Here is a 17,254-nt window from a genome sequence, read left to right on the forward strand (position 1 = left end):
GGGTTTGTGGATAAGGGGTTGAAGATGTATTACGTTCTCTGGTAAGTACTTGAGAAGCTTTTAAATGCAGAGCTGTGAACTATAATTGTGGGCAAAGCTGGGGCCAGGGGTTTGCATCACTAAAGACCCACCAGACTCCTAGCAGAACATCAGGCAGTTGGATCTTTATTATATGGAGGAGAAATGTCTTAGCTGCAGGGCACTGAATTGCCCAAACCTCTTTTCTGTTTGGTGTGAAATGTGTTCTGTGTTGGTGGTTTCTCCTCAGAAAGTTTCTGGTTAGGTGCAGTTCAGCCTAACAGGGCCTCGTGTTTGCCGTGCCGCGGTGGATCTCAGTGGATGTGACGGTGGCCGGAGCGCTGTCTGCAGAGCACACGTGTCTATAGAGGGTGTGATTATCTCTCAAGCTGTCTTCTGTATGTGCCCAGTTGGGGCTTTGTTTTCCTTCTTGACCCTTCTTTTTGGAGGGCTCCGTGAGCTTCTACCCTGCATCCCAGCATATCTTAAAGCTCTGTTACCACAGAATCCTATGCTCAGAGATCCGTAAATGAGATTTTAGGCTTTTAACTGAGTTCATTTGAACAACACACATCTGCAAGTGTGTAGAGTACTTGCACATGCTTTGTATTATTTCACTTCACAACAGCCTTTGAGTAGGCAGGATGGGTTATCTCTCATTATGTGATGAAGTATTGGACCAGCGGGACCAGGTGACTTGCCAACATCCTAGAGGAGGTGATAGAACAGCAATTCAGACCCAGGTTTAATTCACTCTCTTTCAAACTATTTGACAGTGGAGGAGGAAGGAGTGCACTGAACATGCTTAAAAAATAAGAAATCAGTATAATGATAAGTGGGCATGTTACCTGCCTGGTGACATCTGCAAGTTGTCATTTCCGAGTCAGAGGATGCACCCTGAGCGCCAGGGAGAAGCCATGTGGGGACTGGTGGGTTTCTGTGAGAAGTCTTCCTAACTTTTGCAGCTGCCACCTGCTGTCCTCACCCCCGCCACCCCCCAGCACTGTTAGTGCCTTCAGTGGCCTCCACGTGCTGCTGACTCTCCTGACTTGGCAGGCATTTCTGGGTTTAAGAGAGTTGTACACGCTGAGATGACCCGTAGCATCCTTCCCTCGGGCCATCCTTGCTGTAGGCAGTCTCGAAGGAGTGGCCAGGGTGAGCCTCGTCTGAAGATAGTCTGGTTGGTGTCGGGGGGCCAAATCTCAACTTGTGTTTTAAGATTTTTTTAAAGATAGGTATTAAAATACAGCTAGCATACAATATTATATTAATTTTAGATGTACACAATCGTTATTCAACATTTGTATACCTAACTAAATGTTGGATAGTTATTCAACATTTCTGAAATTATGTAAATGTCTAACCACTATGCTGTACACCTGAAATTAATATAAAATAATATTGAATGCAAACCTCGTTTTTAAAAAGCTACTGAGTGGTGGTGGTTGTAGGCAATGAGTAACCCTTTGCAAACCCCTAGCTCTGTAGCCACTAGAGGGGGCCTTCCTCCTACTGAACCAAAGCGTAACTTAGAGGGAAGGTGGCCCCGCACGTAAGTAATTATTAATAAGTCCTACGCTGAGCAAGGGCGCAGTCGGGTTTGGAATTAATCGTCTTCATTTGCTAAGCTTGGAGTTTGGGCCAGTTAGGCACCCGTCTCTTCCTCTCACAAATTTCACAGAAATTAAGAAACAAGGCACAGGAGTCTGATGGAGATGAAAATAAAAAGGAAAGTTTATCAGAGAGTGAGAGAGCGACCTTTAGATATGTTGCCAAATGGTTTTGCTAATACTTCCCTTCCAGACTGTCCCATTTGGGCCCCAGGAAGAGCTGGACAACCACCGGCTTCCCCACTGGGTCAGGGCACACATCGCATGGCACAAAATATGCAGGTGACCTAGTCACAGGCTGCTTGGAATGGAGGGAGTGCTGGAGTGGCTGAGAGCCACATGACAGTTTTCTTCCCTCAGACCTTTTGGATAAATCACACCTCCGCTTCTTGTGGGGCTGAAAATGTTCTCCCATGTGCTTCCCTCCTGGGAGGTGGATGTTCCTACCATCTGTGAACGTGTGCAGTAGGGTATCAGTCTTCCCCCTTCATATTTTTTTCTCTTAATATATTGGACTTGACATTGACATTATGACCAGTGGAGCTGGGGTGCGACTCTTTCCCATCGCGGATAGCTGCTTTCTTTACGTAAATATGGTTTCATAGTGTGTTCTCCAGGGAACATTCACTGGGGAGCCAGTTAGCTTTTGTCCCTGGGTTACTTAGTTCCTACCAAGACTGAGGAGCTGAAACCTACTAAGGGGACACAGGTCCCAGTCCCGAGTTAGATGTTGGTCTTAAGGGTATCTGTCTCCTGGAAGGATTACGGAACTGCCGAAAGATAAAGATGTACGACATTTTTTTGAACGGGGAACACTGGGTAGACCCAAAGCTTACTGAATTTGCAGCGTCTAGTAAGACCCGGTGACCTCATTCACCAGGGCCTTCATCTATTAGCAAATAGTCCTGCACTTGTAAACAAGGCGACAGTAGCTGCTGTAACTGCCTGAGATGTTTTTAAGGGCCTTAGAGGGGATATAACCTAAATTACCTGTGCGGGCCGAGACAGAAGACCCCAATATCCGTATGGCCCAGAGGCCATGACTTACCATCATTTCTCAAGGTTCCCGGTCTGTGTGCCATGGCTTTGGGGTTTAGCAGAACCACTAAATAACCTACCTCTATTCTATCGTCTTGAATCTGATCCCATTAAGATACAAGAAACAGGAACCAGACTGTTGGCGATCAAATACCAGCTAATTAGAGAAGGAGGCTTAAATCTGTGGTAAAATGGACTTGCACACAAGTCCTATCACTTCTGCCATAAAACTGTCCCACCAGGTCCAGGGTGAGCCGAAAAACATCTCCTGTGGGGAGGGGGAGGGATACCTGCTGACTGAGATAGAATAATGCTCTGGGACCCCGGGGAGCCTGATTCCCCTCTCCTGCTCCCAGCCGGTTAGGAGAAGAGTGAGGCAAGGCATGGGAGCGAGAGCAGTGTCCCTCCTGAGAGACACAGACTTTCTCCTATCTGGAAAAAAGAATGAGGACACATGGTTCCCCCAGATCTAGGATTGATTTTAGAGTGTCAAAAAAGTAAAGGCTATTTCTTATTTTAAAAATACTTTCCTACCAGAGTAGAGAACTCCCTCAAGTTTTTTGGGGAACTTGAGGCCCCAAGTTTTGTCTTAATATTCTGGGAACCTGGCACAAGGTCTGGTAATTATTTTTCGCCTGAATGATACTTAGAACAACTTTTTAATACGTAACCTAGTGGTTCTCAGACTTTTGGAAACAGTAGATCAGTGTAATGGACTGTAAGAATATGGGGCACTAATAACTTTGTATTTTACCGTGTTAATATGTTAGAAAATAACTACTACCTCAAACATCACCATAATTTCTTAAAGAAACAGTATTTTAATATAAAAAATTGGGAAGAACACAGCCTTAGCATGAAGGATGAAGGCAGTTTTGTGGCCTTACACACACGTACGCGCGCGTCTAGATTATGCTTATTTTTCTAATTCTGTAGTCAGCCGTGAGAAACGTGGTCAGGGTCTGGCTTTAAGAAGCCCCGGATTTCTCTGGGATGCTGCCCAGACCTGAGAGATAACTTACTGGCCACTTACTGTGCTCTCACTCTTTGCTGGTTTTTTTTTTCCAAACAGAGCTCTATCAGAAAAAATCGTCTCGGTCCTGCCAAGGATGAAGTGTCCACACCAGCTGGAGCCTCACCAGATCCAGGGCATGGATTTTATTCACATATTTCCTGTTGTTCAGGTGAGAGCCTCTGTGTGGCGAAGATCGAATTCCTGTACCAGGTCTGGCCTGCACCCTGGATCTAACGGGTGTGCTGTGGGTTTGCTGGCAGCAGAACATGTTTTCTCGTGTCACCCCAAAAGGTCACCGGTACTTCACCTCCCTGAGTTTCACACTGTCACCTGGCCTTTAAATGTTCCCATTAGTTGCTTTTCTTTGCCCTTTTGGTAAAGATAGAACTCCACAGCCCCTGGTGCTCTGGTCCCTCCCACCTACCCAGCTTTGCTCCTTTCCTTTGTTCTTTCTGTTCTAGTTTCCCAGACTTTCAGATTTACTTATTGTATTATTACTCTTCCTCCTGTCACAGGGCCTTTTCCTCAGGCTGGGAAGCTCCTCCTGCTTAATTCACATTCATTCTTCAGGCCTCAGTTCCACTAAGACTCCTCAGGAAAGCGTCCCCTGCCCGCCTAATCTCGAACAGCTTCCTTTGCTATATCCATGCATTCGGCCGCCTTCCCTTTCTTCACAGGAATGCTCCTTACTGCAGTTTGTACCATGTATATTCGAGTGTGTGGTTCTTCCTCTGTCTCTCCCATGAGACTAAGCGTCCTCAGGGCAGGCACCATGGCTGTCTTGCTCACTCTTGTGTCCCCAACAGCTCATAAGATGTCTGGCCCTTTGTAGGCATTTAGTCCTTACTGGATGACTATGTCTGATGGGAGACTCCTCTCCACCCCGGCTTTTCCCCAAGGCTCCATGATGAAGTGCCTCGTGCGTACAGCTCCCTGTATTCTGTGCAGTTCTTGTGTGCCTCCACCCCAGGCACCCCGAAAAGAGGAGGAACAGAGGGACTCCGCTTTGTTGCCTGCTGTGTGAATAGTGGAATATGTTGCATCTAATCCTAATAGAGTCTTTGAATCATCTGTTATAATCCCAGTCTTAACATCTGAGGAAAATGAGACGCAGAGTCATTGATTTGCTTAAAGGCAGGGAGCTAGTGAGTGGAGAAGCAGAGATTTCAGTCTAAACTCCCTTTCTCCCAGCCCTGTCCTTTCCCCACTCCACCATTCATGCAGCCACCAAGGAGAAAGCTGTGCAGCCCTTGTCAGAATCTTTTAATTCTGTGTCAAGATCACATAGTGTAGGGGTTAAGACCATGGACTCTGGAGACTTCCTGGGTCCAAATCTTGGCTCTGCTGTGTGGCCTTGGGCAAATGGCTTACTCACCTGTTAACCAGAAATAATAATAGTACTTACCCGATAGGATGAGAATTAAGTTAATTTGTGTAACGCACTTAGTTTGTGTAAAGCACTCACCTGAAGGAGCGGCACATTTTAGTAAGTGCTTTGTAAGTGTTATATAGTTGTTTCTGTTGTTACAATTATTGGGACTCTTCCCTGCATTAGACTTCAAATCAAATACCACAAAGTTTGTAAATTTGTAAATGAAATTTGTAAATTTGAGGCTGACTTTTACTCAGAATTTGACTTGTATCTTTGTTAGACTTTTCTGTCTCTCTGATTCAGGGAGATGATGGTACCTAATCCTTTTATTGAAAACAGAAGTAGGGATCCTCTTTGCTTCTTACTGAAACCTCCATCATCATCATCTCACTGTGAAGTTGTTGCCTTTTCCCTGAAAGCCTGGATCTCTGGTGATTAGACCTTACTCAACCCTTTGCTAGAATTTTAAGGGCAAAAAATCTAGTTTAGATATGAAAAAGGAATGTAACAGAAATGATCGTCTATAGTTAATTTGGTCATTTTGAGTGTCTGATTTTTCTGCGTTGTGAGAAAAATGGTGAAGCCTAGGCTAGTGGTTGCCAGATTTCTTAACATCATGTATCTATAAAATTTTAAAGCAAAAACGGAGATTGACTGACAATCACCACCTCTGTTTTGCCAGGCAAGGACATTTTTTAAAGTAACAACTATCTTCCTTTCTTCATCATTTCCCAAAAGAAAGGCCATTTAATCCCCAATCTCAGAATAAAGAACAGTCCTTCAAATTTAATACCTTTAGCATTATGAAAAACTCACTGCGTGCCTGTAGTGGTTTCCTGTTTTGCTGGAGACCAGTGAAAGAACAGTCGTGGACCAGCAATTGAAACATTGAACTAGTTGTCTTATGTGATTCTAGAGGCTCACCACCCATATTCACACCGTTAGCAAAGCTGTAGTAGCACTCTCTGCAGGCCAGCCGGAGAAAATCAATCTAACTTCTGCCACTGGTAGTTCTAGGGCACATCTTTTTCTCCCTTGTCAAACATGTGAATCCTGTGAGGGTTGGTATTTGTTTTGCATGCTAAGGACCTGTGGCCACCCTTGGCGGTTCAAGAAGTCCCCTCTATAGCCCTTTGTGCTGGGAACTCCAAAAGAGAACAATCAACTCTGTAAGGGAATTCTGTGACTCAACAGGCTTTCCTTTCCTTATCTAGTCACACACTGCAGGGTCCAGCCAAGTAGTAACTTAGTGTAGATCAGATTAACAGGCAGATCTGAACAGGAAACCAGCACGAAAGGCTGGAAACTGCATCTCCCTGTCCAAAGGGAAGCACGGCGAAGTTGAGTTGAGCGGGAGTTACCCTCCTTCGTTGTCCTGGGCCGTGCTGCTGTGTGGGGTGCCGTTCGGGGCTAGAGTACTTCTGAATGCTGTCTGACCTTCTGCCCCTGCCTCTGGCTTTTAGTCAGTGCCAGAGGTCACTGGAGGTGGGGTGGGGGGGTGATGGAAATAAATGGGAGATGCTAACAACAGAAGAACATTCCTGATGGAGTATTTCCTGCTCCCCCATCCTGGGCCACTTCCTCATCGTGTTCTTCCTAAATGTGTCCTTTACTGGAACTGAGTCTCTCCATGAACGAGCATTCTTTCTGTCCCCGGGGATCGCCATGTTTTGTGCCATGTGTCTACTTTCCTAGGTAGCTAAACCTTGCCAGTTGCGGCTGTGCTCTCGGGGAAACAGCTACTGTCCAAAAACCGCTTTTGAGATGTCATGGCTCTCTCTGGAGAGAGAATGGCAGCCCTGGCAGATGGCATTCCCCTCCATAATGTTCTTCAGTAATAAAGGGAATAGATGAAGAGCCAGGGAGGAGAAACAAAGGCTGTCTCTTTTTTTATTTTTTATTGTTTTTGCTCTTTGCATCCTCACTTTCAGAGCACCTGGAGCTTCCACAGGTTATGGCGTGTGCGTGTGTGTATGTGTGTGTTTTAAGTAGGGAGAAATGAAGAGCAGCTATTTCTGTATATCAGCCCAGTAGAACTGGGAAACATTTAATAAAACCCGTACGTCCAGTCTTCTGGTGAGGAAGAGGCTCCCAGTTGTGACTTGTGGCTTGTTAGCTACAGATCACTGGGCAAATTCTGTAGTCTCTCTGACCTTGAGGTTCTGTCAAACACAGCCAGTACCAACTGCCTTATAACACTATGTGGATTAAGTGTGTGCCAAACTAACCTGAAGCCTGGGGCTGTGTACTCAGTACACACTAGTCTCAAATCTGAATATTTGGGTTTTTTTCCATCTGTAAATGAAGGGTTATACTAGACATTCTCTGTGGTTCTTCCCCTTTCAAGGAGCTACATTAAAATATGCCTAGAGCAGGGGTGTCCAAACTTTTTTCAACGTTTTTCACCAAGGGCCATATGCGGTAAAATACACAAACAACCGGGCCACTCACTCGAGGTGAAGTACGTATTGCCTCACCTGGTTTATTTAAGTAAACTAAATATATTTTTGGAATTTGCTGCGGGCCAATTAAAAATGGATCGCGGGCCGCAGTTTGGACACCCCTGGCCTAGAACCAGGTGGTTGTGGGGAATAGCTCTGTCTGTGTGGTGCTTCAGGCACTTACAAAGCACTCTGGTACTTGTGGTTTCATTTGCTCACACAGCAGCTCCGTGAGGTGAAAGGAACTGATATTCTCACCTCTCGTTTACACACAGAGGGAAACTGAGGCCTGAGGATCTGAAGTGAGGCTTTAAAGCTCCTGCACAGCTACTAAGCTCTAGGTCCCACTGGATCGTAGCATTTCAGACGCCCAGCCAGTGGCTTTGCTTGTAGAACAGTACATGTTGATAGTTTCTCATCACCTGGTCAATTCAGGTGTGGTGATTTGGGTTCATGAGTTATGCCATCTCTGAGTTGGCCTTCACCGAGTGGTATTTCATTCCTACTCATGTTTCCTAACTTTCTTCCCCAGTGGCTGGTGAAGCGAGCCATAGAAACAAAAGAAGAAATGGGTGACTACATCCGCTCCTACTCTATATCCCAATTCCAGAAAACCTACAGTCTCCCTGAGGTCAGTTTTCTACATTGCTTTTCTTCTCCAGATAAGAACACGACTAGAGACTCCCCAAGAAGGAATGCAGAAAGTTCAGGCTCCCCTCCACACCCTTCCCTTTGCTGGCATCTCTGCCTCTACCTACCTGGTCAGCACTGAAATGGGGCCTCCTGGTTCAATAGAACTGCCTTTTGAAATGGGCACTGAGTATAAAGTTTGACAGTTTTGTCCTTTTCTCTCAATGTTGGTACTTCATCCAGAACTTTTATTAAATTACAAGAGCATGAGTATGTTTTTGTATAGTCATACACGCTTTTCAAGAGACCACCGCCTAGGGCATTCCTAGGTAGTAGTTTGATAACACTCACAAGCACAGTAATAGCTGATCGCTGTTGGATCCTTACTACAGTCCAGTCCCAGCGTATCACATGCCTTCTGCTCTTTGATCCTCTCGACTGCTCCCTGAGATAAGTGGTGGTGTTCCATTTTGCAGATGGAGAAACTGAGGGTTAGAGGCTAGGTAGCTTGCCCGAGGCTTCAAAGCTCATAAGGATTAGAAATGAGAACACTTGTCTCCACCACCACACTCTATGGTTCCCCCTTTTTTACGGGCTGTAGGGATCTGTTTTGGAGCCATCTGCAGATGCTGTAGCTTTCCCCATGCAGAATATATTCCAGTTTCTTAGAAAATTGAGACTTCTTCAGACAACGTCGTGACGAAAAGTCAATTTATAGACTGATTTCTGAACAGTCCAGCCAGTTTCAGTCTTCGCACAGGATTTAATCCCTGTGTTTTGTCTTGCAGGATGATGACTTCATAAAGAGAAAAGAAAAGGCCATCAAGACAGTTGTTGACCTCTCAGTAAGTTCCCCTGCCCTGTTCTACTGCAAAAGAACAACATAGGGTCACAGCCTCCAAATAGCGCTTTGATTTAAATCTCAAAACCCTGCTTCCTATGGTTTCTGCCTGCTGGGATTACCCAGGAGCTGACTTCAGGTGGGTGTGAGGGAAGCCCCGCCTGCCTCACTTGCCCCATATCTGGGCACCACCATTCATGGGTAGCACTGCCTTGTGTTTTGCTTTGTTGCAGTTTTAAGAGTGAAATTTTCCAAACCCAAAGCCCTTCCTCATTTGTGCCAGTGGCAGGTGTAAACTTGGAGTAGCTCCAAAAAAGCAGATGATGAAGTGGAGATGGTAAATTGAGGTCACCATCTACATGGTGGCTTTGGAGAGGCAGAGAGACTTCTGAGCTTTGTGTGGGAAACTCTGGGATGGCCTTTGTCACCATACACAATGTGTCTTAACCATGGGATCTACACGCGTGTGCCCACTTTCCTAGTGCAAGGGGCGGAGGAGAGCCTTGAGCCTTTTCAACACACTTTGGGCCGGATCCCAGCAGAACCCTGTTGGCCCACCCCCACCGCCCCTCCCCCCACGCTTCCTCCTGAACCTGAAGCCTCAATGCCTGCTGGGATTGTAAATTCTCTTCCAGAAATAATGTTAGTGTTAGTTCACGTGTTTTTTATTTGAAGAATAAGTGATGTGGTCTCCCAAAGGGATTACTCTGAAACAAGTAACAGTGGTTTGATGATGGAAGACATGAAGTGTTTATTTAAAACGAAAAAAGTATTTCTCATTTTGTAGTTGTAATTTGTATCTTTTCCTCAATTCCATTTTGGAAATGGGAGGAGTGGAAAACTTTTAAGATAGTTAACACTCTGAAGCCAGATACTGTTTTCGGATTTGGTGACGATATTAAATAGTAAGAAGAAAAAGAGCACATGATATGACTGCACAGTAAACTTTTTTTCCTGGTTATGACATAGATGTTCAGTTTAGAACCTCTTTAAAGTTCGGGGGCTTTTTGTTTTTGTTTTAAGTTTGATATATACAGGGGAAGAAAATCAGCCTTAATCTCGCAACACAGAAGCAGCCACTTCTGATGCTTGGACATATTTTTTCCATGTTTAATGTGCATTTTTATACTGAATTGGAATTATACTTTAAATATAATTTTGCAGGTTTTTTTCACGTACCAATATAGACTCTTGTGTACTATTAAAGATTCCTCCTAATAGTATTTGTTGTATCGGCATAGAATTAACCCTTGGTTGTTCACAGAATGTGAAATAATTCACAAGACTCAGAAAAGTAGGAAAGTTTTATTGAAGGTTGGGCAGAGAGAGAATGCCCGTGCAGTGTCTAAAGAAGATGGCTGCTGTGGGTAGTAAGGAGAGAAACACCTTTCTACCTCCCGCAGTGGGGGTAGCCGGGGACAGAGTCTCAGAGTGGCAGGTTGCTGTTTAGCTGGAGTTTTATATTCTTCTATGCAAGATGGCAGGGGTTAGTCATCTTGCAGTTGTTTGCCGTTGCTGCTGGCCCCTTCTGAGAACTGTTGTTGCATTGACTTCCTCCGAAAATTGTCCTGGTGTTTGTCAGCCTGCAAGTGTAGTGCTAACCAGGGGCCTCAGAGCTAAGCGGTTGATCTTTAATCCTATTCTTTAGGTTTATTTGTATTTGCTCCCAGACACATTCTTATTAACTCTTTTACTGACTCATCATTTGTCATGAAAATAACAACCAATTGGCTGGGTATGCTATTGCTTTCCCTCATTATAAGTGATACCTTTTTTCTGGAAAGATAGGAGAACCAGGTAACAGCATTACCTCTGATACAGGGAGCTGGGGAGCCAGGGGCAGGAGAAAAAGGGAAATTCTCTTCGAATTTTATATTAAGTTTGTATATTACCTATTCAAAAACAATAAATACAAGTAAAAGTTTTATAATGCTTTATTGAATATGTTTACATGTAAATCTCACTTTGAGCCTTGGGTAGAGAGTCAGAAAACATGACAGTTTTCAACCATATCACCCAGAATAAAAGGCCGTTGTAGCTGTCGATCACTGGGGCCTGGCATCTCTATACCCATTAAATATTTCGGGCCTGTAGAGACATACTATTTCTTCTTTTCATTTGTAATGGAGTTTTTTTTGTTTGTTTGTCTTTTAATCCTCATCTGCTTGGTCGTGTGACTGCATAGAATTTAAGGAGATAATGCTAATGACCCATACACAGTGCCCAGACATTGTCCTAAGCATTTACATGTAACTCATCTAGTCCTCTCAACAACCCTAGGAAGAAGTAGTAATATTTCTTTTTTACAGGTGAGGAAACTAAGGCACAGATAGATTATGTAATTGCCCTAGGTCACATTGGTGATGATGGAGCCAGGATGCAAACCCAGTCTTGTAACCACTATTCTATGAGCCTCTAAGTAAAATGATGTTTGCAACTGATTAGAAAATAATATCAAGATAAAGGCAAATGGGGGGAAACGTTGCAAGTCTTTTTTGTTTTGTTTTGTTTTTTTGAAAGGGTAAACCTAAAAAGTTTATTTCTTTGAGTTATTCTTGCTGCAGATATTAAAAATATTATGTGTTATTATTGTCATAGTTTTAAGAGAACTTTATTGTCATAGCTTTAAGAGGACATCTCCTTTGAAATTATGCAGTTCCAAAGAGTGCTACTGCACAAGTACGTCTTTCTTTAAATTTTTTTTTTCTAATTTACAAATTCAATGTTTGTTTATTTTTATTTTTTATTATTAGTTTCAGGTGTACAAAACAATGTAATAGCTAGACATTTATACCCCTAACAAAGTATTAACCCCCTGCCCCCAATCTACTACCCATTGATAATAATAAGCTCCTAATGCGTAGTTCATTTCCTTTTTTTATGTGAACCTACTCATCAGTGACTGTGAATACATTTTTAGCAGGAATGGTAAAGAATTTCTGTGGATGGCTAAAGCTGGGCCTTGGGTTTCATTTGATTTCTTCTCTCCCTCTCTACTGAAAATAGTCCTCACTTCCAGATGCTGTCTTAGATTTCTTAGCTGAACCCCAGTGCCATTAACTGCCATCCATCCCTCCCACCCACCACTTCTGCACGGGCTTCTTTTCAGCTTTGGAGTGAGTCCCAGAAGGTCACAAGAGATGCTAGGGCTGCAGTGCATGTCCTTGGCTCACTGTTGAATCAGTGTAAGAAACGGAACAGCTTGCTCTTGGTTTGTTGTCACTCTCCCTAAGGAGAAGCCCTCCCTCAGTAAAGGGAATGAAATCTTTCCTAGAGGACCGGTTATGGCTCTTTAGAAGCCTCAGGTCCTGAAGGGGGTTTTCTTCTCTTTCAGTCTTTTCCCAGTTCTGCCCATCTGATGCCTCATCAGTATTTCTTACCTGCTTCTTATTGACAAGTCTAGAATCCCAAATTTAAATTGTGAGTGGTAAATCAAGGATTAAAATAAGCTAACATACAGGTGCCTAGTTCCCGGACCCAGCCTTTATATAAAATGTGTGCAGCATCCATATACTGATGGAGTGCCTCCTATGAGATGTGATCAAACAATATGGTGAATGTTTAAATAAATAAAAAAATATTACAGTAAAAGACACATTGCCATTAATTCTCCTCAGAATACTCCCTCTCCCTTTGAACCCACTTATCCCATTGTTCTTGCCACTTTCTGAAGCAGGTCTGGAAGTCCTCTTTTGTGAGTGTCTTTAGTTGAGCTGTCATGGCTGCCTCGATGTCCTGAATCATTTTGATTTTGGGGAAGAGCCAGATGACACACAGTGAATAAGGTGGATGAGGACACACCATAATGTTTTTATGTGACAGAAATTGTCATATACCAGAAGTAATGTGTGACAGGGAGCGTTGTCATGATGGAGGGTGATTTATGGCACACTTTAAAACACAGCTACTCTGAACCGTAGCTCACACCCAGCAGACTGCACTGAACAAGTTGAAACTTGTCACACACTGTCACTAAGGTTCGACACGCCACTTCCCATATTGAAGATCCTGCATTTCTGTTGGATGGCACTCAGAAGCAGAATTCATGTATTTTGTGATCACAATGGAAAGGCTCCATGTCACACATCGCTTCTGGTATGGCAGTTTCTGTCAAATAAAAACATTACGGTGTGTCCTCATCCATTTTATTCACTGGTTCTGGCACCGTGCGACTTCCGGCACTTCCCCAAAGTGAAAATGACCATGTAAGGTAAACATTTTGAATCCATTCAGGACATCGAGGCAGCCACGACAGTGCAACTAAAGACACTCACAAAAGAGGACTTCCAGAACTGTTTCAGAAACTGGCAAGAACAATGGGATAAGTCTGTTCGCAGCGAGGGGGAGTATTTTGAGGGGGATTAATGTTAGTGGGTCTTTTACTGTAATAATTTTTTTTAATTTAAATATTCATTGTATTTTTTAATCATACTTTGTATGTGCTCAGCATCTAATTAGGTATTTTACAAACATTACCTCATTAACTCCTTACCAACACTCAGGGAGTTATATAATATTTCCATTTCATAAGTTAAGAAGTTGAAGATCAGAAAGGCTAATAAATTACCTACATAGGGAGTTGCAAAGCTAGGAAGAGGCAGCTATATTACATCTCATTCTTCAAACACAACAGGTGTTGGTGCTTCTCCCATTTTCTCCCTCTTCACCTGCTCTCTGATTTCCCTTATATCCTGGCACCAATCTTGCAGTACTGTTTCTGACTTATTTCAGGATTCTGGACTATTATTCATCTGAGTCACAGAGACCCAGATGTGTCCCCTGCCACCTCTGCAGTCACTTCTGGGGACATTTCCCGTGACTTTTCCCATTTGAAGACCCTTTGTCCATCGGGAGAATGTTGGCCAAGAGGAGATTGTCATCTTGTCTCCATTCTTTCTTCGTTAGTTAACATGACACCATTGTGCTTCACCCAGCAGGTTCTTACTTGTTCTTGCTTAGAAATAACCTCATTTTAAAACATAAAAAACATTTTAATACTTTTCAAACCATGTGATTTATCCTTGTCTGTAGCCTTTCTTATAGGACTGTTCCAGTCTTTCACATTTGTCTTTGGTTACATAGCCCATCTTTTTTTGGTGCATGATTTTTTGTTTTAAAAAAGTTCATTTTTCTTTTATACTAGTACAGTAGTGTTAGTATAAAGTTATAATAATGAAATGCTAGGAAATGAAGAAAAAGTACAAAGACTAAATCACTCATGATAGCACCAGCGAGGAATAATCACTGATATACCAAGTAGGAAATACAGTTATGGGTATCAATATAGAGAATTAGAAATTGCCCCCAAAAAAGGCATTATGCTATATATTCTGGTTTGTTATATTAGTAAATGTTGTTAATAATAATAAATATACATCTATATGTAAAAAATATATATCTTAGCCCTTACTGTGTGTCAGATACTGTTAAACAATTAATCCTCACAACAACTCTACTGGTAGCTATTTTACAGATGGAAAGCCACAGAAGTTAAAGTTAACTTGTCCCAAATCAGACAAGTGGTAAATTACAGGGTAAGGACTAAAACCCTGTTTGTGTGACTCCATGACTTCATTCAGTAATATTAACTGAGCACTCACTGAGTGCCGGACTGCATTATGGGAGCTGAGGTGGCAGCTGTGACATTCCAGCTGTCAGAGATTCAAGGGGTCAGGGGCTCACCAAGGAAAAAGATATGACCACAAGATGGCAGTAGCACACGCAGGCTTTATTTGGGCGATGCTTTGACAGGTTTGCGTGCAGGGTTGGGAGTCCTTCACAGCATGCAACCATCCAGAGGTTTAGGTGCAGGGGCTACCATCCAGAAGGCAGGAGAACTAGGGAACCCCTGGGGGACGCTGCTCAGCCGCACCAGGGAAGCTCTGGGACCCAGACCTTAAAGGGCTGCAGCAGCTTGAGTCTTTATAGCCCCAAGCCTCGTCCTGGCTGGTTAGTTATTAGCAAATGCTGGGAGCAGTTTAGCAGAGTATGCAATGTAGACCGGCTATAAATGACTAAAAATCTGCCCTGGGGAGGGGGGCTCATGTTTAAAACAATTGGATGTGGAGAAGCCCGTGAGTTTGCTACTCACAGGCTTTTGCGCCAATAGGTGTGAGACCGCTTTGAAGGACAGCCTAGGAGCTGGCATACAGAAGCCATCTTTGGCTCATTTCTATGACACAGCGACCGTATTATCACCCACCAAGTTCCACTGTTTGGTGCCGACTCGAGACCTGAGGTGGCTCTTGTCCTGGAACTCAAAGAGCAGAAGACACCTCTGTAGAGCAGAGCTCGTGTAAAAGAGAGTAGAAAAGGAACAAGGTTTGGGGGTGTCTCGTCCTCCCCAGCTTTCAAACCTATACACATGTTCCTTAGTGCAGAAATGATCACCATCCACCTGTCTCTCGTCATTTCCTTCACTCAGTACTCAGAGGATTTGTTTTGTTTGTTGTTGCTGTTTTATCATTGTAAGAATGGAAAACAAAAAAACTTTGTCCCAGTTATGTAACTGGCTTATGGGACCTCTCAGGACATTGCTGCTGCTGGTGGGAACATCTGTGGAGCCCCTGTAGGTGGAAGCAGTTTGTTCCCACGCCCCATGGGCTGAGGTGTGTGTGTGAGTTGGGTCTGGGCTTAGAATGAACGGGTACGGCCAGTGGAGGCATCTGGGGAACATAGCTTCCTGCTGAGTCGGCCGTGGTCTGGGTCCCTGGAGCTTTTGAGTGCAGAATGCCCAATTGGTAGCCGCTGTTTTGCTGCCCGCTCCATTAGTTCACGAAGGAGTTGGGGGGCTGGGGGCTGGCGATCAGGGCTTTGTTGTGTACACTGCCGAGGTACTGTTCCTTTCCCCTTCCCTTCCCTGCCATTCTGGATGTGACTCACAGGGATTGCTCCAACTGGGGAACCTGACTTGTCACCAGACCCCTGAGGTAGAGACCTGTGCCGCTCACAGTGGAAGAGTTCTCTGCTTTACAAGAGGGTCACCTTAATTTTTTAAGCCTGCTCACGTGTCCTTCAGCCTCTGCTGAGACAAATGACCAGAACCCACCGTGAGGGGTGATCAGAGCTGAGGTATAAAACATCTTGCAGAGAGCTTATGAGTCTCAGTTCTGGAGTCATCCCGTCTCTCATTTACTCCCTTGGTATCTGTGGGCAGCTTATTTAACGCTGTGCCAGTTTCATCATCTGTACATGGAAAACAAGGATAACGACCTTCATAGGTGTGAGGCTCAAACAGGCAGCACGTACAAAGCAGCATATGCCTGGCACGTCCCTGGCGTTCGGTAACTGATAGCCAGTACTAGTGCTGCTACTCCAACGGCCAAGGGTAAGTGGCTCTTGCATACGAGTACCTTTGTGAGAGTGCGGTCATCTGTACAGCATGGGTCTTTTTTTTTAAATTAATCTCAGATTTTAAATTACTGATGGAATTATGTTACTAAGTCAGTATCTTTGCAAGATTTAAAAAACACAAAGAAAGAGAGACTGGGTCTATTAGTCTAGTCCTCATTGTACAGATAGGGAAATGGGCCCATTGAAGGAACTGCCTTTCCCAGGTCATACAGCGAGTTAGTGGCAGAGACGTGACTGGACATCAGTGTTGCTGATTGCTGTTGCTTTAAAGGGTGACTCAGCAATAGCTCTTTGTGGTTGGTCTGGAAACATCTGACTTATAGATCCTTCTTACTGTTACTATTACTATTAGGTCCTTACTATATCCAAATCATTTGAATGATTCCTGGGGCAGCCTCAGATTATATGGTGAGTCTCGTGACAGGACGCAGCTGAAATGCTTGGTGGGTAACGAGGATGCCCACCAGAGACAAGTCAGTGTAGTGGGGAAATCTTGGGGCTGGCAGTCAGGGTACCTTGGGCCAGGCCTGGTGTTATCCTGGCCATTCTGGACAAATTATTTAATCTCTCTCTCTTCAGAAGTAAGGTGGAGGTAATGGCGTCTGCCTTGCCTCTACCTGATCATGTGGTCATAAATTGCAAAATGTGAAATGTTTATGAGGTACTTTTGGCAGAATAAAAGGTCCTTGCAGCCGTTAGTTTCAGTATGCTATTGTTTTGGAGTCAGTCCTTTTTTTAGAAGAATCCAATTTCCTGTCTTGAGTCATTGACTCTATCTGGTAACTAAGGAAACAAGCAGTTAAGCTCCATTATGCAGTACAACCATAATAGTAGAGCCCAGTGGAAATTAAAGCATACGCAGTAACTGACGTCCTACGGGTTCATTATCTTTTTCATGTACCCATAAATCTGCTGTTTATGTGTTATTTATAGCTC

The 17,254-nt window shown here is 43.9% G+C and overlaps 1 protein-coding gene across 1 annotated transcript in view; it reads left to right on the forward strand.

Annotated features, from left to right (window-relative positions):
- Nucleotides 1-17,254, forward strand: part of CCDC93 (CCC complex scaffolding subunit CCDC93) — an 82,577-nt gene that overhangs the window by 9,024 nt on the left and 56,299 nt on the right. The window contains exons 4-6 of the mRNA XM_019748226.2: nucleotides 3,739-3,850; nucleotides 8,027-8,125; nucleotides 8,913-8,969. Of these exons, the coding sequence (XP_019603785.2) occupies nucleotides 3,739-3,850; nucleotides 8,027-8,125; nucleotides 8,913-8,969 (268 nt within the window). The remainder of the gene's footprint in view (nucleotides 1-3,738; nucleotides 3,851-8,026; nucleotides 8,126-8,912; nucleotides 8,970-17,254) is intronic.

The sequence above is a fragment of the Rhinolophus sinicus genome, linkage group LG01, assembly GCF_036562045.2.
Source record: "Rhinolophus sinicus isolate RSC01 linkage group LG01, ASM3656204v1, whole genome shotgun sequence".
In the NCBI taxonomy this organism is placed as follows: domain Eukaryota; kingdom Metazoa; phylum Chordata; class Mammalia; order Chiroptera; family Rhinolophidae; genus Rhinolophus; species Rhinolophus sinicus.